The sequence below is a fragment of the Cygnus atratus genome, chromosome 7 (assembly GCF_013377495.2).
Source record: "Cygnus atratus isolate AKBS03 ecotype Queensland, Australia chromosome 7, CAtr_DNAZoo_HiC_assembly, whole genome shotgun sequence".
Lineage (NCBI taxonomy): Eukaryota > Metazoa > Chordata > Aves > Anseriformes > Anatidae > Cygnus > Cygnus atratus.
This window is the reverse complement of record NC_066368.1, coordinates 6,386,730-6,410,884: the sequence shown is the minus strand read 5'-3', so window position 1 is coordinate 6,410,884 and position 24,155 is coordinate 6,386,730. Positions and strand designations below refer to the sequence as shown.

Sequence of the window (24,155 nt, the reverse complement as noted above, 5' to 3'; positions counted from 1 at the left end):
TTTTTAAACACATATACTTTAACTTTGTGCCATTATTAACCCCCTTAAGTGCTCTCTATAGCCAGGCATGATTTGTGACAGACCTGGCCTCTGTCAGGCTTACGCATTTTCTTTAGCAGCTTCTGACGCTCCTGGAGTTATCCCAGGTATGTCAGAAGTTCGGCAAACTATTCTTCCTAATCTGTTGCTGCTCTGCACTTTTAGTGAAGTTTGTGCACTGTGGCCTCCATATACAGCATTAAGGTTTATTTGTTAATCCAAACTATGAAACAAGATGGTTCTGTTCTCAGATGAGCATGTCCTTACACAGAGTCATTCAGGGATAGCTGTTACACTTTGTGAATATTCTCTGCCCTAATCAGGCTGTCTTTAGGCAGAAGCAAGCCTTTATGAATGCTCAGTAATTTGTGAGGCCGTTTTGTGCTTTGCTCAGCAGTAGGTGTTGGGTGCAAGGTAACTTCAAAAGGTGAGTCTGTGGGCAACGCAACCTCATCTTGCATCACATTCAACGTAAATTGCATCCTGTGCCTTACAAAGACACGGAAAATAAAATAAATATATATAAGGAACGAAACAAGGCAATGGCAGGGGCTGTTTTTGTCAGTAGCCGCTGGAAATGAGGCCGGGAAGCGGCCGAGCGGGTGCCGGGGCAGAGGCCCCTGAGGGGCGAGCACGCAGCAAATGGCGGCCGACGGGGCGCGGCGGGGCGGTCCCCGCTGCCCTCAGTGCCCACGGGCCGAGCCGTGCCGGGCTATGTCGGACCACGCCGAGCCGTGCCGGGACAGGAGCCCCCCGCAGCCTCCAGAGCCCCTCAGGCCCGGCCGGGGCGGAGCGTGGGGTGGAGGCGGCGGGCGGAAGGGCGCTGGGGCCGGAAGATGGCCGAGCCGGAGGCGCAGCTGCTGCTGGCCGTGGGGCTGATCGGTGAGGGCCGGGGCCGCGAGGGGAGGGGGGTCGGGGGAGGCGATTGGAGGTGAAAGCCAGGAAACCTCCCAAATATGTCGTCTGTCGTGCCTTCCAGCTCTCCTAACCTCAGGAGGAGCGGGTATTTATTAATATTTACCAAAAACCCTGCAGCACAAGTGCTGCCATGCAGCGTTTGAGCTGCTCGGTGTAAGGTGGAATTTGAATCTGATTCCAGGAAAACAGGTCTGATTAACCACTCGATTTACTCCCTTGCTGCTGTTTGGCATTCTCACAGTGAACATCTTTCCACCATAGAAAAAGACACCAGCGGCGATGCGCTGTGGGTCTGGTGCTATCCGTCCGTGACAGCGGAGCTGAGGAATCTGTTGCTGCGGAAAAGCTGCCTCACGGATGAAAACAAACTGCTTCATACCTTTGTGTTTGGCCAGTACAAAAGGTCGTGGTTCTACATCACAACTGTGGAAGTTCAAGAGTCTCCGGTCTTGAAAAAGGTAGGACCTGGCCCTTTTGTTTTCCAGCAGAGCCCAAGGAAGACTTTTGGGGAGCATCCTCTGGCACTTGTTTGTTTGGCTATAAATGGTGTTTTGTGCTGTGATGAAGGGAAGGGATTTGAGGATACAGATGTAACTCCTACCCAGATGCCTAACAGCTCCCTGTGTTTCGGTTTTCACCAAGATGCGTATCAGATATGTTTGCGGGAAAGGCATTGAGATACATAGAGTCCAAATTGGGTAATGAGTATTAAAATGGAGATCCTATTTCACACCATTATGTCTAGTTATTTTGCATTTCAAGTTCACTTTTTTTTTTCTTTTTCGATCAAAAAAGCTTTACAAAGGGTCTTTCGTATGGTCCAAATCTTGTTCATATGGAAGTGGTTGAGTTGAATTGCATAGGCACTTTCTTTTCCACTGCATTGATGACTGAAAGACCGCATATACCCTTTTACCTTCAGTACTTTCCTTCCCTGTTATAATGTTCATTAAGTTGTCTGTTCATACATTTTTAGTATTTTATTGCATTGTTAAGCAGTAGAGCAACGTGGTAATTTTGCATACCCACAGCAGAATGTTGCTTGCCTTTCCTTGCTCCAAGATCATATCTCCTTTGAGTCTTTAAAGTGTAAAAAAATGAGTCCAGTTCTGTGTCAGTCGCAGTAGGAGATTCTGTTTAAGGAGGACATGTGAGCTTGGTCATAGTCTGCAGACTGTTAGCCTCACACTGTCCCAGACAATGATCACTCAGGATCATTTAGGAAGTTAAAGAGTATTTCTGTTTGTGTGCCTGTTGTCCTTGAATTTTTTCTAGTCTCTCTCTGAACATGTTGATGCTCTCTGCTTGTACAGCCTCCTTTGACAATAAATTCTAGAAGTTTGTTACCCACTGTGGGGAAGAAAAATGCTTTTCTCTTCTTTAAACTGATCTCATGACATTAAAGGAAAGCAACATGTATGTACTGCATTAAGCGAAGGATGATATATATGAGATCTGACTCAATGGAAGTGAGTCGCATCAGAAATCCATTAGCCAGACCTCTTCTGCAGTTAGTAACTGAGACCTGCTGCAACTCACTTTCTTTGTATTGAAGCATCTGGTCTGAGTACTGCAGTGAGTTCGGTAATGTAACAAACGCTGTCCTTATGGAGTCAGTAAACAAGCTGTGTGTTTTTCTGTGTGTGTGTCTTGCCCAGGTGACCCACTTCTCCATTGTTCTGACAGCCAAAGACTTCAACCCGGAGAAATATGCAGCCTTCACTAGGATACTCTGTAGGTCTGTATAAAAGCCTTCTTTGGGTGCTCTGTAAAGATTTTGATCTTACCAAGGCAAAAGATTAAACGTCATTGTGTTGTGTTTACATTTGGTCTAACAATCTGTTTGAAATCCAGTCCTACATACTGAATCAGATTATATAAACCCTAGATTTGTGATTGATTTGAGCTTGTTATCGTGAGCTCGTAAGTGTTGGAAGAATGCTGCGTGTCCAGTGTGTTTTACCAACAGAGGCTTCTGACCATACACACAAACATGCTCATTTTCTTTGATACTGTGTCTTTAAAAGGTAGAAACTCTTGGGAAGAGGTTGGTGCTGATATCAAAAATATTTAGATTAGCTGTGTATTACTTTGGTGTTGATTTATAAGCTAATGCTTCTTTTCAAGTCCAGAATGGATTCCTCAATCAAAAATGGCAAATGAGTTTCAAATATGACATAACTTTGTATCTGGCTAAAATGGAAAGCAGATAGTTGAGAGCCGAGTGCTTCCTGAAGTATGGTAACCTGTAAAATAGGCTATGATCTCTCTTTCTGCTGTCTAGAAGACAGCTATAAGTATGTTTTTTGATTGTTTTTAGTGAGTATTAAGGGCATATTTTTCTTTCATCATTTAGCAAACAGTACAGAAGGATGCCTAATGGTACTTGAATAATAAGTGAAAAACTATTCATGTGGTCTGTGTGTAATAACAGAAGTTTCTGTAGTAGTTTTTCGTAAAGCAGATACCTTCTAAGTCTGCAAAGAATTCTTAGCCTGGACACCTGCTTACATCTTTGTGTTAACATGTTTCTGTTACGGTAAATGTTGCTTCCTTTGTAAAATAGGACACTCCAATAAAATACAAGTTAGTTGTTCATTCTAAAAGACAAGTTTTTGTGTGCACGCCTGAAGACTCCTATTTTAGTATTTAAAACCTCAACCAAGTGTCCAAAATAAGAGTGCTTGCCAAAGAGATTCTATTTGTGATATCTTTATTTATTTATTTTTCATATGTCTGCTGGTATTGGTTACAGTCAAAAAAAAAAAAAACAGTCTCTTTCTTTTCACACAGAATCTACTTGAAGCATGGAAGTCCAGTTAAAATGATGGAGAGTTACATTGCAGTCCTTACAAAGGGGGTCTGCCAAAGCGAAGAAAATGGATCTTTCCTCAGCAAAGACTTCGATGCTCGGAAGGCTTACCTTGCGGGGTCCATTAAAGGTTAATACCAGAAGTCTCCATTCTGATTTATTTTGTACAATGTAAATTATAATCAAATTTCATGTGTTCTTCAAGTAAATAGTGTGAAGTGTAGTCTGTGTTGTTATTAGTAAGCTGCTGCTGCTTCTTCAAAAAAAAAAAAAAAAAGAAAATACCAGCATGTTTATCCTCTATAAAATAATTTTCCCCTCTTTTTTTAGATATAGTATCTCAGTTTGGAATGGAAACGGTTATCTTATATACAGCACTGATGTTAAAGAAGAGAATTGTGGTATATCATCCTAGAATAGAAGCCATCCAGGAGTTTACCAGGTACAGCATGACTTTGTCAATCCCTCTCTCCTCACCTACTCCCAGAAGTCCAGCAAATCTTGAACCCTCATTGAGTGAAGTGCCCATATTTTGTTGAAAAAGATTAATATACTATTAAGCATTGTTACTGAAATCCTGCTAAGTCCTTTGGACTTTAGCTGTTGTGCTACATCAACTGAGAGAAATTAACTGTAGCATGAGCGATAAATTCTTTCACTGATAGCAAAAATCTCTGTAGTTTGTGTGTACACATGAGTGAGACCTAGTCATATTAATTCTTCCTTATAAATAGTATTTCATATTGTAAAACTCTAGTTAGCTCAGGTAAAAGTCTGTTGTGTGTAAAGTACTAGTTGCATTTCCCTAGGACTTTGCCTGCTTTAGTGTGGCATCGACAAGACTGGTCCATTCTTCATTCGTACGTACATCTAAATGAAGAGGAGGTGGAAGCCTTAAAAGCCTGCACAGGTAGTGATGATTAATAAATCAAAACACAATCAAAATTTAATTTCATTTTTCATTGTTGCAGTGTCTTCCACTAGTGCTCTTTGTGGTACAAGTGGTTCTTTTGCTATTAATGCTATTGTTCCAAGTTAAACCACATTTTTTTCTTTAGAAAAAGCAGATAACAGAAGTGTTAGAAGATAACTAGTTAATCTGGTGTTTCTGGGTGGATCCTCATCAGTCTAACTGCAAGTGTAAAGAAGCTTTGGGACTTTTTTGATGTTTTGGTCAGAGGGGTTGAAAACCTTGGTATTATACAGAAGCAACTCACTTTAGATAAGCTGCTTGGGTTCAGACTTTTACACAGCTAGTACTTCATTTTTAGGATTTTCTTCTTTTTTTTAATTTTTTTTTCCTAACTCTGAAGTTCCAAATTTTTATTCTGACTGCTGCCAGTGAAGTCTCTGGCTCCTAATCACCGGCAGACTTTACCAGCTGTAGGAGTTTGATCTCCATGTGTGCCATTGTTGGGTGTGTGTAGTACTTGCCGTGCGATGCAGGAAGAGGCCCTTGGCTTATTTGCTTATATAAACCAACCTTTTTGTATTGCGTGTAGTGTTAGGGGGTTTATCATGTTCAAGGCAATTTTAGAAGATGATTTTTAAGCTCCTCAGAAGTAAAGAATTCTGCTGGAGATGTTAATTGAATGACTAATAATACCAAGAGAGCAACCTCTTGGATCCAATTAGTTAGATACTCTTTGAACAGAATTTAGGACTGCAATTTTTCACAATATCTTGGTTTTGGTTTTGTTTATGAAGATTTTAGTCTTGCCTGATAATCCTGCCAAAATTCTGCTTTCCAGGTTACATTGCTGGATTTACAGATTCTGAAGTGAACAGCAGGCCAGATCTCTACGATGTGTATGTGAATTTGGCAGACAGTGAGATCACCATTTCCCCTCTAGTAAAAGGTTGGTTGCTTTTTATGTTTTGGATGTGGGGGCTGTTTATTTCAGAGTTGGCAGTAACTGCTGAACCATGCTGTAGGTCAAACAATCTTGGTCCTTGTTCCATCCTGGTTCTGAAAAGGCAATATGGAAGCTTCTGTCTTTCTGTTTTACTGAGTGAGACCTGGGAAGACTGGTGAAACTTGGAATTGGGAAAGACACGCTTCCACTTCCAACAAACGCACTGTTGAGATTTCAGAACGTTCATGTTCAACGATTACGTGGGAGAGGCATTCAGCTGAGGGTTACTGGATGCAGAGATATCACATGAATCTTTAGAAAAACGTTGCATTAAATACTTGGAGACTGTGTAGAAGAAAAGCTTTTATGTGCTTGTCTTCTTGCTGTTCCTTGGTATCTGCTTAAGGCTGCTTTAGAGGTAGATCACAGGCCTGTGACAGCACGGCTGCTGCTCTGTCAGGTTACTGCCTTTACAGACAGATACCAAATGGCAGTCATAGAGAGGACGCTCTGTTTTGGCTTGCTATTCATATGCGTATCTAGATAACATGAGAATGGTCATTTTACATGAATCTGTACATTTTTTCTTACACAGAGGCAATGACAATGGGAAAACTTCACAAAGAAATTGGACAACTAATTGTTCAATCTGCAGAAGATCCAGATAAATCAGACAGCCAAGTCATTAAGGTGAATTTAATTTTTATTTTTACTTTTAAATCTACCTAAATCACTTCTATCAACTAAAATCTCACGCGGTTGGGGGAAGCGGGAAGAAGATTGTCACTGGAGATGAGTCGATGTCTTGCAGAGTCAATGTCTTATACACTCTACCTTTTTACAAATGAGCATTTTTATTCTTCATATGGTTCTAAGGATGACCTATTTGATTTATATTATCTCTTGGGTAACCACATTGCTGAAGAAACTTCAGAATTTGCATTGAAGAATTCTGGGAAAACTGATTTCTAGTTGTTTTCTACAAAGCATGCGTTTTGCTCAATACTTTGTCAATAGTGCTGTCAATACCTTTGGAAAAAGTCCCACTGAGATATGGCTTCTCAACTCTAAAAGACCGATCTATTTTTTTTTTTTTTAAGGACGATGCTTTTTTCACTTCCTCTTCCATCAAATAGATCATTACGTGTTTCACAACAAACAGCTTAGTCAGAAAAGCTCAGTTAAGCCAGCAAGAGAGGCCTATGGAGTAGCTGTGTTCCATCAGCTGCAACTTTCTTCAGCATTGCCCAAGAGTAGGCTGAAGAGCTGTTGCTAATTTGCCATGAAACGAAGGGGGTCTTTGTTCAAAATTAACCATTTACTTCCCATTATTTTCTTTTTGTTCCTTATTGTTTTTTTTGTTTGTTTTTTAATACGTGTTAGAACCTCATAATACCTAATGCTATATTCATGGTTGCTTGTTTCTCTGTTCTTCAAGGATATTTCTCTGAAGACAAAAGAAATCTTGGCTACTTTAGCCTCCCTCACTGAAGTTTCTGATGGCAATGAAAAACCAACCCTTAACTCTGAGGCCCTGAAACAAAAGCGATTTCCGCCAGCTACAGAAAACTTTCTTTTTCATTTAGCAGCTGCTGAACAAATGCTTAAAATCTGATTTTGATGCACTTCAGTGTTGTGGACCAGTTCAAAAATTCTATCTTTGCCATACAAATAGGAATACCCAATTTTTGTATGGGCAAATTTAGGGTGTAAAGTGAATGCCATATTTACCATGTAATAACGCAGAATATCGGGGCTTGACCTGGAACATACGGAGGCATATTTAGGAACATTCCTGGTGTCACTATCTTTCCCCAACTATAACTTTGTACCTAAGGCTCTCGTATTTCATATGACAACGTGGGTGTGTATACGTGTAGCATGGGCACGTGTGTCCAGGCTGTGCCAGGCGTTGTTATAGCGGCCGTTTGTCGTGCAGGGTCCAGATGTCGGACAGCTCTGTTCTTACTCTGCCCTGCCCTCCTCGTGTCTGGAACACAGGCTGCAGCAGGTCAGCTGCAAAGCCAACGCATTTTGGATGTGCTAGCCTCTGCGCAGGGATACACTGATCACGTTGTTGGTCTGAGTGCTCGCTCTGGGCTTCCAGGTATGTCGGGTGGTCAGATACTGCTCTTCTGGACTGTCTGAGACCTGGAAATCCCAAATAAATGGAAAAGTTCTCTTCTTTCTACTTGAATGTGTCTAGGTGTAAAAAAGGATGTCTGGGGACAATCTGACGTGGTAGCCTTACTATATAGAGGAAGAGGTATTTGAAAGCTTGCGTCGGAGTTAAGCACCTCTTGGACTCTTGCCTTATAAGTTCCTCCTTTCACTCCGTCCCATGCCTCTGCTGGAGGAAAAAGAGGACAGGAATACTACATTTAAATTGGGGCTTCCTAGGAGGCCATAGAAAAGTGCTGCTTCACAGCTGGAGTCAGTTACCAGCTGTTGGGGCTCTCACCTGAGAAGATATCTGGCCTTTAGTTCCTGACCCATGTGATAGAAAATAAGATTAGTTAAAGCCTAATGGACCAGAAATGTCCAAATGGCTGCTTCCGCAGATGGGGCACCAGCTTCTTACACCGCTGGAGCTGTAGCACGGGTACTGTCTGATGGTGCTCAGCGTAGGCTACATGGAGGTGGGAACTTTTGAAGTAATAGTGAAAACTAGAACACGGTTTATTGAAAATTAAAACATTCCTACTCGTTTGGTTGCATAGCTGTAGCTCAAGGGATTTTTTTCTTTCATTGAGCAGCCTGAAACTGACCGCTCTGTAATCTTCTGAGAAGAATTTAGATTCTCTGTAGGGAAATACTCTGAGCCAAGCAATCTGTATTTCTTCAGAACTGTTCACAAAAAACAGTCAATTCTGCCGTAGCACTTCGTTGTAACAAAACATAACCTTTTTTCCTGGCCTTTGTACAGAGAGGCTTTAGCATGTGGTTTTACATAGAGATTTTATACTTACGATTAAAACTTTACTAATTATATTGTTAAATAATTGGGTGTTTGCTATTCAGAAATTGTTGGAGCTCATCAGTAACTACGTGCAAGCAGTAACAGTCTGAAAAAGGGCTATCCTTTTGCTACGTATCATACATTAAGAAAATCTGTTTTAGAATGTGGACGAGGAATGTGGCACCTACGTATCAAATGGGAAGCTCTTACAGCCAGTAAAGAAAACTGCTTCAGAATAATCCCCTATTTTCAGGGGTGTAAAATCTACTTTAAACATTTACTCTGCAGTTTCAGTTCTGTACGCGGGAGAATGTTTTTGTTTTTTCCTTTGAGAAAAATTCTGCACTTGCCATCATTTGCCTGTAAGTGCATTTTTTCTGCATTTGGCCATTAATGTGGTGTGGGATTATTTTGGGGGTGTACGGGAGGGGTTGTTCTTCCCATTAATGGTTCTTTAGTACTGCTGCTTCTGTTTGGGCACTTTTGTAACATTTGGAATAGCAGAACAGCAAAATTGTGCGGAAAATTCTGTTCAGGACTTACCTTGAAGCCTACCAAAACTGAAGTCTGTCCCCCTGAAAAACCTGAACCTGCTTTCTGTCAGCTGTCTTATCACCTTGTAACTGTGAAGAAATGCACTTAGTTCCTTTTTAACAAAAAGCCTTCAGGTGTATGTCATTAGGTAGCATGGGTATTAGAGACAACCACAAAAAGCAGAGAAGCTCAGATACAAAGTAGATATTGAATGCTTTTTTTGCTTTCTGTTTTCTTAAAAGTGGAGAAGCCTCAGTGCTAGATCTTGTGTTCTGACATTCGTGTGACACAAATGAACTGTAATTTTGCACTTAAGGAACCCGACTCATAGCATGCTTATGCCTATTAAAGAGAATCCTGAACAGCCTACCCTGTAATTTATGTAAATTTATTCTTGAGGAGTTGTGACGATTGAGTCACAAGCCTTAGCTCACAGTTTGGCAATAATGGGATTTGGAATTAAGCCACTGCTTGATCTTTAGGCTGAAGATGTACTGCTGCTACCAGTTCAAAGACTTTTGTCATTGTGCTGATTGTCTTGTCAATACTGTAAAAGAAGTATTGGCCTCCCTCAGCTTTGGTACGTTCGAAGGATTGTCCTAATGCTCTCATATTTTCTCAATGACTGTTTCCTCTCAAAAACATCTTAGAATAAAACAAAAATCTGGAAGGTCACGACAGAAAAAAGTTTCAGCTTATTTCTCATTCCCCTTCCCTAGGATGCAGTCAAGCTGAGACCTTGTTGTTGGTTTTGCAAAATCAAGTAACATCCTTTCTTCCTCCTAAAAGCGAAGACTGTATAAAATCATGTTTTCATTCATACCTTCTCACCTTGCTGCCTTTCTTTTCTTGGACAAATATGAAACGATGCGTGAAGGTTCCTGTTGACGTGCTAAGAGACATGCCTCCAAAAGGCCTGCAGCACTTAGCTGAAAGCAAGACATTCCATAGCTCTGGGAATTGCAGCTCTGTTCCTTCCTGAGGTGAGGAAAAAGGTACTGGAGGTGAGGAAAAAGGTACTCCCCTAGCGCTCTGCCTCGTGGATTGCCCATCTCAACCAGTTCACGGGATACCTGTAGCGTAAGTTTTCCACTCCGTTTGCAGAAACTGGAAAGTAGTGAACAAAGCAGAAGCTTGCAAAGGGGAACAGGATGAGCAGCCAATCCCTTCTGTGACAATTTGGCTAAATAAATTAGGCTAGCCCTTTAAGGCTGGCTGTGTCATTTCAAGCGCTGTCATCCTTGGGGTTTCGGGATAAGCTGGCTTTCCTTGTTCCCTCCGCAGGCAGGTGTCGGGCGGATGTTCTGAATGAGAGCAACGCAACGCTGAGTAACGTGGTGACAGGTGGTGCAGGGTGCCCGGCAGCATCCAGCTTCGATCTCCCGGCTGCTTCTGATGTCGACTTCTGGCTGCCCTGGTCCCCCAGCTACCAAACGGGCTAGTGCTGGTTTGGGATTAGCGTGCTGTGAGGTGTCGTGTGAAGTAGCTAAACTTCTAGGTAAAAACCAAGTCACAAAGCGAAGCGTAGGAAGCTCACAGCTGTCTCCAACTTCCCTAGGCTGCTGTCAGACCGGTGGCTGAGTCGGGAGGCTCGCTGCTCAGGTGAGGTCGTTTCTTGTAGCTGCTGAACGAGGTGGGACTCGGGGAGACCCAAAAGATGAGGCAAGAGCCCTTGTCTGAGCACCTCTGCGGCACACGGCGTTGCTGGCTGTGTGGCAGGGAAGCAGCTACAGAGCTGTACAGGATTCCCTCCTCACCTGTCCCATGTCCCGCAGGGAAAACAGTGTGGCGGTGGTTTAGGCTTGTAGGATGCCGCAGGGACACCAGCTCCAGGTGAGGAAATGCTTTCATCTCAGCACATCCGAGCATGGGAGTGGCTGGGTGGGTGGGGTGGTATGGTGCTGCCGTAACGCACTGCGCTAAGACTTGTGTTTTCCTTGAAGATGAAAGCTTCCACCTGTTGTAGTTCACCACACCTCAGACTGGTTCCACTGCTAAGACGCTGTCACTTGGCGCGGCAGCCAGCGCTAGAGGCGGGAGGCAGACCTGCCTTGGGCTGCTGTGTTGGTGAGCTATTTCGAGGCACAAAGGGGAAGGTTTTCCCATAGGTGCTGACTCTGTAAATCCCTCAAACATGGTGCTTTCCTGCCCGTTCCAGTCTTGGTGCCCTCGCTCTGGACTACCAGGTGTCTGGTCCAGGCACTTCTGGTTTCATCCTGACTTCATTTCCAGGTGCAGGATGACAGGCCTTCTCAGCAATATATTGTCCCTACCTTGATTTGGGAACCAGCTGAATCACCCAGGCTGGCAATTTAAATGGCAGGTGCCTGCCTTTCTCTTCTGGAAAACTCTGCTTAGCGATAGAGACATTTGTGAGAAGGAGGGAAAGGAAAGGTGTGTGTAGCAACTCTGGAAGGACAGTGTTTAATACAGCAAATTTCAACTTGAGTATGCAGGAAGAAGCTGGTACAGTTTGATAATGGGCGGCTGTAATAGCAGGCATCATTACCTGACTTACTCCATAAGCCTTACTCACGGGGATGTAATGACATCAATTTGCTTAAAGCATCTCCGTGTGGTGCCAGAGAATTTATGGCTTGTCTAGTTACCATGACAATTCAGTTGATGAATTTGTTATCTTCAAATTTGTTGACTTTGCTCTGTTTTTTTTTTTTTTCTTTTGTTTTGATTCCACTGTGGTTCATATAACTAGCGTTAACTTCAGCCAGTCTTAAACAATATTTTAAAAAAAGAGTGGGGGGAGGCATGGGATTTCATTGTACTACCGATTAATGCTTACAGAGTGTAGAATTACACCTCACCCAGGTTTGTCTTTGGAATGTTATTGAAACAGGATTAACAGAGAAATGGCATTTTAGAGAATTTAGCTGTAGGATGTCAGCTATCCCACCATTATTAAAGATTTTGAAGGAGACAAACACCTCATTGTTTGAGAGAGGCAGGCTGAGGCTGTAAGCCTGCTACTCCTAACCCTCTGCACCACACCCCCCTGCAGCCGGGAGGTGGTATGTAAGGAAAAGGAACGGGACAAGCCTCCCTCTTCCTAGCGTCGTCCCTGCTCAGGACAGCTGAGTCTCGTGTGAGCTTTTCTTCTTGCTTCTACCTCTGGCTGCTGCTGGTGATGACATTTGCCTAGGCAGACCCTTGGTCAGACCCAGCAGAACTGTTCTTTTGCTGTTGGCCCTGGTGGGTTTTTACCATGTCCTTAAAAACACGACCCACAAAGGCAAGGCTGAGTGATCCCTGCTGAGACAGTAGCTGTAAAGGAGCCTTTAATGTATCTGCTTTTTATCAGCATCCAGGGAAGGTAACTTTCAGCACCCTTCATGTTGTGGAGTTGGTGCTGCTGCGTGCTCGGAGGGGGTTTGTTCTTACCTCTCCTCCTCTGCTGGGGGTATTTGTGTCTGGGTAACTGGCGAATTAAGTAATACAGCTTTAAACATTCACAGCAATCCTCAGTGGGGCAGTGCAAAGTCTTTGCCACTCTTTGTTTTGGCAGCTTAGATTGTATCCATACTGCCTTCCCAGAACAGCTTTAGCAGGCTCCCCTGAAGTTGCAGGTCCACAGGACATGCTCCTAATCCCCTATTCTCTCTTTGCCTGACCTTTCACCGCAGTAAGTTGCTAGGGGAAGGCTCAAAAAAGGCAGAGCTGACACAAACTAACTCGAAACCCTACTTCCTGCTTTTGTTTTGTGCCAAACGCACAGCAGGAACTTTTCCTGCAGGAAAGCAGGCCTGCTGTTTTTCCTAACTTTGCTCCATGCTGCTGTCTTCCTGTAGGGATCAGAGTGGGAAACCAGTGGTTTCCTCACACCCCAAGCACAAATCTAATCCTTCTGCAATAGGGCAGCAGCGACCCATGTATTGCACTATAAGGGCATTAAATTATTACAGAATTTGGAGGTTATACTTCTAAAATCCTCTCTGAAAGTGATTATTACATTATTCAGTGTATATTTATCCTTGTCACACAGAGCCTTAAGAGTGCTTAAATAACAGCTTCAGTGATCTTGGAGCCATCTCTCCTATGACCCCCAGCTATCAAAACTACAGGGGCTCCTACCATGGTCGTGGAGCTTTCTTGTCTGTTGTTCCTCCAGGAGAAGGTCCGAAGTTCAGTTTTGAGGCAAACAATATAAAAGCATCTATACTGGGCCAGGCCAAAGCTCTTTTCAGCCAAATGCTAAAGAGCCCAGTGGCCACCAAAAGCAGGCACAAGAAGAGAAGAGCAGGCAAATGAGCTATTTACCCCTTCTGTCCTCCAGTAGGACTGAGCTTCTGAACCTTTTTCGTATAGATTAGCCATAGTTTCCATGAATTTAGTAACCTTCAACAGATTCCCCTTTGATGGAGATGTCTGTTTTGCTCTCAAATTCCTGTAATACCCTTTGATGAGAACTGTGAAGTTCAACTACGTGTTCAGTGGAGAACCACCTGCTATTGTTTTAAGCGTCAGCTCCAACAACTTCATTTAGTAGCGTATTTAAACTTAAATAGCAGGGGTTTGAGTTTAGTTTCTTGTGTGTTCTGCCTCTTTTGAGCCTTGCCCTATCAACTCACTGCCCACGACTTCTGTTAGCAGAGCAAACAAGCTTTACCCTCCCCTCTAGGCCATTTGTGTTTTCATCATCTCCTATTTAATCCCCCAGCCACCCTTCTTCCAGGCTGAGTGGCCTCACCACTGCTGAGCAGAGGGGAAGGACACCTCCCTCAACCCACAGGCACTGCTTTCCCTAACGCAGCCCAGGATACCGTCAGCCACCTGTGCTGCAATGGCACGTTGCTTCCTGATGCTCAACTTGGTGTCCACCAGGATGTCCAGGTACTTTTTTTGCAAAGGCAGAATGGCTTCTATTTTGTTTTCCTATTCCTTCCTAAAATTTTCTAACACTTTATTTGCTGTATAGACAACCACAGAGAATTAAGCTGAAATTTCCATGAGTTTATCTGTTGCTGCCCTTGAATTCCACTCCCAGTGTTAACAGTTAGCTCACAGCCCAGCAGCGAAGCTGGTTTGCCCCTCTGCTGAATGTTTCTTACACAACTACGTAGCACCAGTGTTATATTGCTATCAGGGTGCCTTACTGACTACAGTAAAACATAAAAATAAGTTTTCTGTGAAGGACCAGCCTGACTTTCCCCAAAGAACTACTGATGTTAATGCCTTTACCAGCTGTGTTCCTGGAAAGCAGCATGTCAAAAGCGACAACAAAAGCAGCAAGAAAATAAAATCTTGGATTCAGTAGTCAGTCTTTTAATTAAGAAACCAGTCACATGAGGAAGCGTACAAAACACAGTTTGTGAGGAACCCTGTTCTACAACAATGCTTTCTGGCACAAATATCATTTATGGCATTACATTACACGTGTATACCTGCCTGAGGGCTGGGGCTTGCAACATCTTTTTGCAAAGTCTGCCTGTTTATAGACCACAGCACTGTACACCAAGTCTGGCATGTATGCCACCATAAAGTCATGATTTAATCAGGCATGTGTGCCAACTGAATTTGATGAGACACTCAGAATTCACTCTACTCAGAGCCCATATTTATGTATTAAAGCCGATCTCTAAATTCCTCTGTTGTAGAATAACACCGTTTCTTCTGTAGATGACACAATTTCTGGTTCAAGGTCTGCTCGCTTTATCTGAAACATACAGAAAAACACGATTACTGCACTGCACTTTCCACAAGTTGAAATTATTTATTCAGCAACAAGTGTATAAAGGAGTAGAGTTTGTTTGGTTTGGAGTTCATGGGATTTTTTTTTTGGTCTTCTCTAACATTTTCAAACATAAGGGAAGAAGTGTGTTGTATTTAAAGTTAAGAGGTGCTCCCAAGATCTAAACAGAGCATTAGTGGTGTTGTCGCTGTTCCCTGTATTTGGGTGACTCACCCAGGAGAGCTTCTATTGAGAGCAGAGCAATTGGGAAGCTCAAAAGGGGAGAAAAGACAGACCAATCTGCCGTACATAATTTCTCAGTCTCCTCATTTATGTCCAGTTTACCCTTGTTGCCACAAGAAATTAAGATGCCTGAATTTTTAGGCTAATAAGAGAAGCCACCGGAAATTTTACGAGCCCCATCTATGATTTTCTGCGAATATTCAGCAGCCTCCCCACTGCCCCAGTTTAGATGCACTGACCATTTCAATCCTATTGCTTTTTGTTAGCTGCCCTTAAGACAACTGGCCACACGTACAGAATGGCTGTTTAATACAACAACAATCCTAAACCAATTTCTTTCAAAGGACTTACCTCACCACACTGTGGGAACATACTAAGTGACGCTGGTAGCATCCCTGCGAGTACTGACGTAATGAGAAGCATTCTCATCGAAGCCAAAGCACGTGGAGTTTTGGCAAAGTTTGCTCTGTCCAAGACATTGAAAAGTATGTCAGTTTGGGTTTGAAAAATAATCTGACAGCGAGACAAAGAGCATTCATTAGCAGTTAGAACTGTAAAAAAGTAACAGCCTAGGCTTACGAATCCTAAAGATGTTTCCTGTTTCCTATGTTCTTACTCCTAACTTCGTGTTCTTTCCCTTTACTTTGAATTTAACTGAAGCATTTTGCAGGTCCAAAATGAGAATACAAAATTAAGAAAATAACCAGCAAATTCAAAACAGCAAAAGAAGAGAAGGTACATTAGTGTTTCGAAGTGTCCCAGTCCCTAGACTAAGATTTTTCATGTATTACCCTCTTCCCTTTCAGATTTAGTTCCCCTTGGCAATCCTACTTTGCATTGTGCGAAAATTTACTACTCAATACATTTTAAAATATTTATCTTCATTTGTCTTCATTTATGTCTACTGATAACAGCAGACCCTTAAGTCAACAAATGTAATAGGAAATTGATTTAGGCAATGCCAGGTTACCTCTATAATTTATATAACATAGACAATTCCCAGCAAAAGCTCAGGGCAGGCTAGAAATTCTCTGATACAGCATACAATGAATTCTTCTTACGATATGGAGTTTTTAAATGTTGCAAAACCAAGAAAATGTTTTTGTAGTATATGGAAGGCTATTTGGAAGTTGGGGGCCAGTTTTAATTGAAGAAATTAGAAGAAATGCTCACAGCTACAGACAACCTCCTGCAAACCATCAAAACAGATGCTGACATAACCAGGTTCACTGCGTTATCTAAATGAATCACACTACCTGAACAAAAACCTTGCAGATAATTCTCTCTCCAAGGCAATTAATAATCGCAAAACCAAGAAAAAAAAATGGCAAGCAGTAACAGCCAGACCAAATATCAGAATAGCCACTGACCAGGCACCCGCTTTGCAGTCCCTCTTACCTTTCCACAAAGTGCATAAGGACAGCTGGCAGGAAGAATGCTGTCCCAAACAAGACTCCTCTTGACAACGCTGTTTCTTTAACGGCCTCCAGGGAGGGACAAGAAAAAGAGTCATTAAAGCAGTGCTCCATACAGCTTCAAATACTCCCCATTTCTGTGAGCACTTTTTTTGCCTAATAGTCTGGAGTTTCAAGCAACAGGGAAGTGAAGGCTAAGATCATTCGTTGGAGGATTTCTTTCTTAAGTGGAAACTAAACTCCTACACGTGGCAAATACTCCATATGTGACTAAGAAATTCCTTAAAAAGGGAGGTGGTACTAACAGTGCCAGATCAAGTGTTCCTACCACAATAATCATTTTGCTGAGACTTGCTTTTTTTTTAAGTTGTGCTGAACTCTTCCCAACTGGACATACCTTCTGGGCATCACACCTTCTGGGCAGCCTGTGTAAAATTTAAAGTTCTCTGTCCAGCTGTTCACAGATCTTTATGCTCATCTAGCCGTTTCCTCCCCTCTAGACAGCAACACAGAAAGGCAGGGTCACTGACAGCGCATAAAGTATGACTCCTTGCTGTAGTTCCTGTGGGTGTTGCTCTACAGTGGATGTTGATGAGCAGGGCAGGGAGCAAATGCAGAGCAGCCTGGTCAGCTGCTGGTCAAGGATAAAATGCGCCAGCACACTGTAGACCAGGACATTACCCTTTGGGAGGGTAATGATATTCCTGCTAGGGAAGATGCATGTGCTATTTACAATACGGGGCTTTTCTCTGCCATGTACCATCGGAAGAAGAAACTCTAGGAGCCTCGCCTCCTCCTGGGGTGACACAGGAAAGTAGAAAAGCCTGTACTAGTGTTCTTGTGGTTTATCCGCAGCACTTGGTGTATTGGCTTGGGGAAGTTGCCAGCCCTTGGAGACACAAGACAGGTGCCAAGCCGGTTCCAGAGATTAGTCCAAGCCCAACCAAAGATTCAGCACCTGATGTGGGATTCCTCAATTCGGTATGGCAAACTGCACCTGCTCTGAGCATAATGTTTAGCTCAAAGCAGGGAATGAAAAGCAAGTCGAGAGAGGCCTCCCCCCCTTGCCTACCTTCGCACCAGCCTTTTTTGACACTCCTAAAACCTTGCCATTCCTGTCCATCACTTCAATTCCATTCTCAAATTCTGGGCTTCTCACCGCTACCACAGTAAAGGCACTCGTCAAGCCTGCAGAGTTAAAGAGGACTTTGCTTTTAAAGATCCAGTGAGACTACCTTGATAACAACGTTCATAATTATGCGCATTTTACGTTTCCAGTTCAACAGTTCACAAACTAATAACCTAGCAGCTTAAAGTAGAGACTGCTCCATAAAAATCTACCTGGAATCTTAATTCTTGTTTCAGAAGCTTAAAGATTTTAAGGCACCACTCCCCACAGGTGCTTTACCATTATGGACACTGGGAGCTTTCAATCACTGCCAGCCAGCAGAAGCCATGAGTACTTTGTTTTAAGAGAAAAGGGAGGGGGTTGTGTTGTGACTAGGTTTTGTACTGGTCTGTGCAAAATCCAGCACAGGAAAGACACTGAAGGAAACAGGTTTGGGGTAAAGGCTGCATTGGTCTTGGCCCTCACATCAGCTGCATAATGTACGGTTTCGTTTTACTCACCAAAAAGAGGAACAGGTAGAAGTTTCTTGACAACTAGTTGTGTTAATGGGCTCTTCAATGTGTATCGGTTCATGAAGATAAAAGGCAGAGCCTAAGAGATTGGGAGGAAACAAGCACCTTATATTAAAACAAATGTGCAACATTTCAGTACGTGCAAGAGACTAGGAAGATAAATCTGCAACTTAGTACTTAGATACCATTTATAAAAGTAAACAAATTAACATTTCAAGAAAACAGACATGCTCTCTAGTTACTAAAGGTTTTTGTAATCATTCTTTTATGTAAGTGCACAAAATATTATGGAAAAAAAAGTATTAAATGTTATTATGTAGAGGGCAGTAGCAGTATGGATACAAAGGCAGAAAACGGAGAGCAATTACCTCTGACTAATATTCCTTGGACATCCGTCCAACTGCCTTGTGACGTCCCTACCCCCAGCCAGGACACTTGGCACACTCGTGTACATACTCCTACCTCTGCAGTTTCAGGTCAGTTCCATACTCCCATAATACGCTTGAGGAAAGTTTAATTCCTCTACCAGTATAGCACTGACCTAGCTCCTCAGCTGCCTAGTGCTCCTGAAAGGCCAATTAACCTGCATCCAGTGCAGTACTGTCATTACTATGCTGCTTCTACAACCTGAGCGATCTATATCCAGCACAGATTCTGGCAGATTTCACCAGCTGTTCAGAGCAGGACAGGTATCTTCCACAGCACTACATCGAGTAGCAACGACAGCAACCCAGTGAGTTACTCTGGGTTTGTTAACTCTGTTCGTTTCCTCTCGTCACCCATTTTCTAAGCTTGCAGAAAAATACAGAAAAGGACATAAGAGGAAGCACCAAAGGAAGCCAAGCAAGGTATTGGCTGATGGATATTCAGAAGAAATTCCTTACTATGGAGGCAGTGAGGTGCTGGCACAGGCTGCCCCATCCCTGGAGGTGTGCAAGGCCAGGCTGGATGGGGCTTTGGGCAGCCTGGGCTGGTGGGAGGTGTCCCTGCCATGGCAGGGGGTTGGAACTGGGTGTGCTTTGAGGTTCCTTCCAACCCAAACCAATCTCTGATTCTCTGATCAAGAAAACTCTTGTTTTCGATAGTTCTATGGGAAGACATCAGAGTTGAGCATTAGAGCACAATCCTGAAGGATACGTGGCACTGTGATTCTCTCAGGGCCTACCCCTCCTCAGGAGAACTTATCAGGAAAGCAACCAGTGAGCAAATACATACACCTATAAGCGCTGCGTAGGAAACGGCTCCCACGCTGAAGAAGAGTTGCTTTTGTTGAAGTGAATTATCCTAAGGACAAAAGAAACATTACTACATAAGGACATTTGTAAAACACTTGTAAGCCATGTTCAAAGTGGTCTTGTACAATTAAGACGATGCCGAAAATAAAAATCAACACATACCTCATCCTTTGTGGTACCATTTCCATTCAGCACGGTGAATGCTGTGGTGTAGGTGTGAAACGCAAACTGCAGAAAGAAGAGATTATAAGCTAAAACGAATTTGGGGTTGAATTGAGAAGATTTGTAAAAGTAGAAAGAACGAACAATTACCTGACAAAAGAAAACTTGTTTTGCCTGCACCTGAAGCGATGAAGCGATAACCTAAGAGGAAAACCCCACAATAACATTAATTTGATGAATCTAGGAGGTTTTGGTGAGCAGTGGTTAACTAGAACACGAAGAGAACCACGGTGTTACTATCTGCAGCAGCGTCAGGTAGGCTCCAGTAAGGGCTCCACTCAGCACCAGAAGCCATTTGCCTTGATTCTAGGCTAACAAGCTTTCTTGACACAGCTGTGACAGATTCACTTCATCTATCCAATATAAAACTCAGAAGCACAGTGATTAAAACACTGCGCAAGTTTATTCGAACAAAATGCTTTCTTACCCAAAATAAAAAATAAGTTTGTGCCCATGAAGCTTAAATAGAATAAAATAACTCAGAGAGTAGACATGTAATTAAAGAAGTGAACAAGTAAGGGTCTGATAGTTTTCACTAATATAAACACGTGAGCTAACTGAGCTTAGATCTAAGATTTCAGTAGTTACTTCCCAATTTCTTCTCCAATTCAGACAGTGAATAAGAACTTCAGCTATAAATGACAGCCGTTCTTGAGGCCTGACCTACCGAGCTCCAGGTATGAAGCACTCTGAAAGGACAATGTCAATCAAGATATGGCAGCTATCAAATAAGAAACAGGGGAGACTGTTCAAAGCCTCAGAGGAGGGCCGGTCATTCTTTTAATGCTAGTAGATGAACTACCTCTGTTATTAATGCCAGTGCTGAATCTGACCACATCTATGAAGGAGTATTAAGCTGTAAATATCAAGACTAAGTACTCGTGTTAATTCTATTACTGTTCTTAAGGAATTTAACAGCCATCAAAACTTTCATTATGCTTGCCAGCAGTGCCATGGAGGTTCATGTTGTACCTTGATATGGAATTACGTATCTCAGTATGTATGTATCTCCTATGCCAAAACCAAAGGTGAACACATTTAAACGTGTAATCATGCATTTAGTTACAGCTACAAATTTTATCAAACAAAATGGTGCAGTTTTTGACCACTACAATGAGTTCATTTTTATGTTTTTCCTAATTTCATGGCCACCATTTTAAACTTGCAAACACGCTATTTATTAAAAAATAAACAAACATATTCTGGGTCTGAAACACAGAACACAATGCTCTGACTCCTTCCGAGTCCAGTCCTAGTTTTCTAGACTAAGCAGACCAAAACCAGGCCTTGTTCTCAATGCTTAGCAAAATACTCCTTATTCAGAAAGCTGACCTTCATGCATAAACCATCTGTTTGAATACTGCTGAAGGAAGGCAACTTAGAGGTTTGAACTTCCCATGAGATTCCTTAAAGGCTTGATTTCTAGAAGGTTGCTCAGCACTTCCCATAAAAGACATCTTTTAGAAACCTTGTGCTGAAAATACAACTGAGAAGCCTACAATTGTCCATTCTCTTCCTCCGGCCCTTGGCTTTGGAAAAATGTAAACCACGTGGCACACTGGTATTTCTCCTGGTTACTCACCAATGGAAGAGTTAGTGGCAGGAAGGCTGAAGAGAAAGAAAAACTTTATTTCAGTAACAATACCTGCTGTGAGTCTAGATTGAAGGTTTTGAGCAGAAAGTTTCCCTAACTTCCCCACTCCTAGTTTCAGCTGTAAATAAAACACCAGTCCACAAAAAAACATTTTTGCCAGATTTCTATTCCAGCCTTTGTTTCTTATTCCTCATTCAAGAAACCAAAATACCTGGTCTCAGCTTATAGCCAAAAGGACCTCTCAAGAACTACACTCAAAATAGCTACATGGAAACTGTATGACTACTCAAAGAGTTATTGGCAACAAAGGCTGCCACATCTGTGAGTGGTTATACAAGGATATGAGTAAATGGCCTATGTATGCTTATATTTGATTAATTGATTATATTTGATATTGATTGTGCTGCCTCAGCTCCGTAAACATCTGCCACTACAGCAAGTAAATTCAGAGTAACCACTTGCATCAAGCAAAAACTTAGCATATTATAGACTGTTTTACATGTGGAACAAGTTGTAAACTAATTCTATAGTGCCAAAAACACAGAGACTGCTCAAACTACTTTGAATTATCTGAGTAGGTAAAGTGTGGGAAAAAATTTCTCTTCAAGAGGACTGCAGGAATAAATAAATCTTCAACAAACAAGAGAGTGCAACTAACAGGAGTAACTGTCTACTTGTTTTCCATATGTAGAAGAGTATCACTGTCATATCACAGAGGCTATTTACTATATGTCACTCCCCTTTGATGCTTCAGTCAGTGGTTGTCTTAAGGGAACTTACCTGGAGGTCTAAAGAAAACAGGAATTATCTTGCCTGTATCAGGATGTACACTAGACTTAAAAGAAAAAAAAAAAGAAAAAGAAAAAAAAAGTTAGACTACCTGTGCCATACTTAAATAAGGGAAAAAAAAAAGAAAGAAAAAAGAAAGAAAAAAAGCAGATTTCTAAATCTTTTGGAAACTTACCAGGCTTAGCAGGAAGGCTTGTTTTGTCTAAAAAAAAAATTGAAAAATAGGTTAGCAATCAACTTTCAAAAGAGCCTGAATAAAATCTTGTTTCTAATTTATTCTATCATTTTCCTAATAATTTACTTTTATACAGAGTGACATATGTGGTCACATCCCTTTTGTTATTTTTTCCCTAAAATTTCTCCCCACATACTTTGTTGAATATATTTACTCACATCCCATATGCTAATAGCACCAAGCACGCACTATGGCAGAACAGAATGTAAATTTTAAAAAGTTAAGCTAGCAGGCATTTTAAAACAGAAAACAACAATTCTTAAATATGGAAAAAGCCTATACACTTCTTGTTAACACTTCGGCTTTTATGGAGTCACAGAAGATTTTACTTCTCCTTTCAGACTTTGACACACAAGGTACCAAATGCCACATGGGTACAGCTGAGTCCACACCAAATCAAAAGAAAGACTCCTCTTAAGGAAGCAAGGGTTCAGCACTACCTTCCAGCAACTCTGCGAGGAGGTTTCCCACCCAAGTACTGCTGCTGTTCATTTTATGAGACGTGAAACCAAATCAACCTGCACTCTATATGATGATGCAACATCAAATATTTAGAACAAGCTCAGTAAGCATTTTGCATATTTCCTACCTGTATCACCCCAGATGAGGACTCGCAGGCTTAGAGCAACGATTCCTGGAGTGATCTGAGTGTCTTTTCATCTTAGCAATACGATACTCAACCTAGCATTCCTCAGGATCTTAATACTGAAATTTGACAGTAGTCATCCAAAGAAATTCCTATCAGATTCATAGCTAGAAAAATCTCTGTAGTAAAGAGTTTTGCTTGGGTTACCCCTCGTAACTGAATCTCAGTATTCTGTCTGCCAGACCTTACGCTACTATCAACTATTTCAGTCATGAAAAAAAACCTATTTTGTATAAACCATGCTCCAAAATACCTGATCATTCTGTATGGGCACACTTAGAGTCTTTTCACTGCTTTCAATTAGTACCCTGGTTCTTCTTATTTCATCCTGTATTTAAGGAAAAAAAGAAAACACACACACACACAGAAAAAATAATTCAGATGTCAATGGTCCAAAGTGTGATGTATCAGTGATTAGACACTAACGACACACCTGTAACACCAAGCTAATGCACCCATCGCTCACCAGAGCAATGAAAGCAAGAATGTACCAACACACAAAACCAATTTACAGTCACAGAAACTTTTATATACATTTAAGCACATGAAAAACCTCTGTGAAATCAAGAGTGTATTTAAAGTTGTCCACGCCTGCTGGCAAATTCAAAGATTTGAATGGCTTACACCAAAGGAATCATCTCATACGATGAAGCACCATGGGGATGGGGATGCAGACCAGCCTGCAGCAGACCTGCTTTCTCTAAAGCTGCTGCAGCCCCACATCACAGCTCCTGCAGCAGCAGGAGGAATTTAAGGGTTCCCCAGGACCAATTCAGGTGTCCCCCCAGGGCCAATTTAAGACCAGCACGCCCAGCTCTGCCCTCCTGTGCTCGTCTCTTTGGAGGCTCCCTGGCTCTTAATTGGGTTAATTCAAGTGTGGGCGCTGCACACAGACTCTAAACAGGATCGCTGAAACGTCGGTGTCCAGAAACGCCCGGGTTTTACCTCTACACGCGACCAAGTCACACAGACGGGTGGTTTCCCCCCTCACCCGCGCAGCCGAGCCGGGCACTCACCGAGGACGCGAAGAGCAGCAGCGGGTCTAGGACGTCAGCCCAGAGCAGAAACCTCTGGAAAAAAGACTGAAGAAGACAGGGTTCAGGGGCACGGCCACGCAACCCCCCCCCCCGCCTTCCCCCCCGCGCCTCACCGGGCCCTGCGCCCTCCACAACCGCAGGTTGGCGTCCATGGCGCCGCCGCACCGGAAAGCGCCGCCGGGGCCGGTCCGGTTGCGGCACGCTCCGGGTGGGAGCCGCACCGCCACCGGGGGCCGGGGCCGGGGCTGGGGCCGGCCGTGGGGTGCGGGTTCGTGGGGTGTAGGGCCGTGGGAGGTG

At 42.7% G+C, this 24,155-nt stretch overlaps 2 protein-coding genes across 4 annotated transcripts; one reads left to right on the top strand and one right to left on the bottom strand.

The window, feature by feature from the left end:
• Window positions 1–674: 674 nt before the first annotated feature.
• Window positions 675–9,485, top strand: DENND10 (DENN domain containing 10). Of its 3 annotated transcripts, none has more exons than XM_035547768.1 (9): window positions 675–921; window positions 1,219–1,415; window positions 2,616–2,695; window positions 3,751–3,899; window positions 4,100–4,211; window positions 4,579–4,679; window positions 5,521–5,628; window positions 6,221–6,315; window positions 7,064–9,485. In XM_035547768.1, the coding sequence occupies exons 1-9, from the start codon at window positions 876–878 to the stop codon at window positions 7,238–7,240; spliced, it is 1,065 nt and encodes a 354-aa protein (XP_035403661.1). In that variant the 5' UTR covers window positions 675–875; the 3' UTR covers window positions 7,241–9,485. The 3 variants fall into 3 exon arrangements, with proteins under 3 accessions (XP_035403661.1, XP_035403662.1, XP_050567894.1); XM_035547769.2 differs by having other exon boundaries at window positions 770–921; window positions 7,565–9,485; XM_050711937.1 differs by lacking the exon at window positions 675–921 and adding an exon at window positions 942–1,042 and having other exon boundaries at window positions 1,199–1,415.
• A 4,887-nt stretch (window positions 9,486–14,372) lies between these two features.
• On the bottom strand, window positions 14,373–24,086 carry SFXN4 (sideroflexin 4). Its single transcript, XM_035547771.2, has 14 exons — window positions 23,972–24,086; window positions 23,838–23,903; window positions 23,075–23,149; window positions 22,116–22,142; window positions 21,932–21,986; window positions 21,140–21,165; window positions 19,648–19,698; window positions 19,498–19,563; window positions 19,316–19,384; window positions 18,089–18,179; window positions 17,532–17,647; window positions 16,443–16,528; window positions 15,396–15,510; window positions 14,373–14,786 (listed from the first exon to the last, which is right to left on the bottom strand). Exons 1-14 carry the CDS (start codon window positions 24,008–24,010, stop codon window positions 14,709–14,711), a joined length of 960 nt encoding a protein of 319 aa, XP_035403664.1. The 5' UTR covers window positions 24,011–24,086; the 3' UTR covers window positions 14,373–14,708.
• Between the last annotated feature and the right edge of the window lie 69 nt (window positions 24,087–24,155).

Bases quoted from the DNA above. Each gene is read 5' to 3' on its own strand.
- DENND10 (XM_050711937.1), top strand. From the start codon at position 996: ATGTCGTCTGTCGTGCCTTCCAGCTCTCCTAACCTCAGGAGGAGCGG. The intron at 5,629-6,220 runs GTTGGTTGCTTT...TTTCTTACACAG, and splicing joins CATTTCCCCTCTAGTAAAAG to AGGCAATGACAATGGGAAAA. The intron at 6,316-7,063 runs GTGAATTTAATT...CTGTTCTTCAAG, and splicing joins CAGACAGCCAAGTCATTAAG to GATATTTCTCTGAAGACAAA.
- SFXN4 (XM_035547771.2), bottom strand. From the start codon at position 24,010: ATGGACGCCAACCTGCGGTTGTGGAGGGCGCAGGGCCCG. The intron at 23,904-23,971 runs GTGAGGCGCGGG...TGTCTTCTTCAG, and splicing joins TGTGGAGGGCGCAGGGCCCG to TCTTTTTTCCAGAGGTTTCT. The intron at 23,150-23,837 runs GTGAGTGCCCGG...CCTTAAATACAG, and splicing joins TGCTGCTCTTCGCGTCCTCG to GATGAAATAAGAAGAACCAG.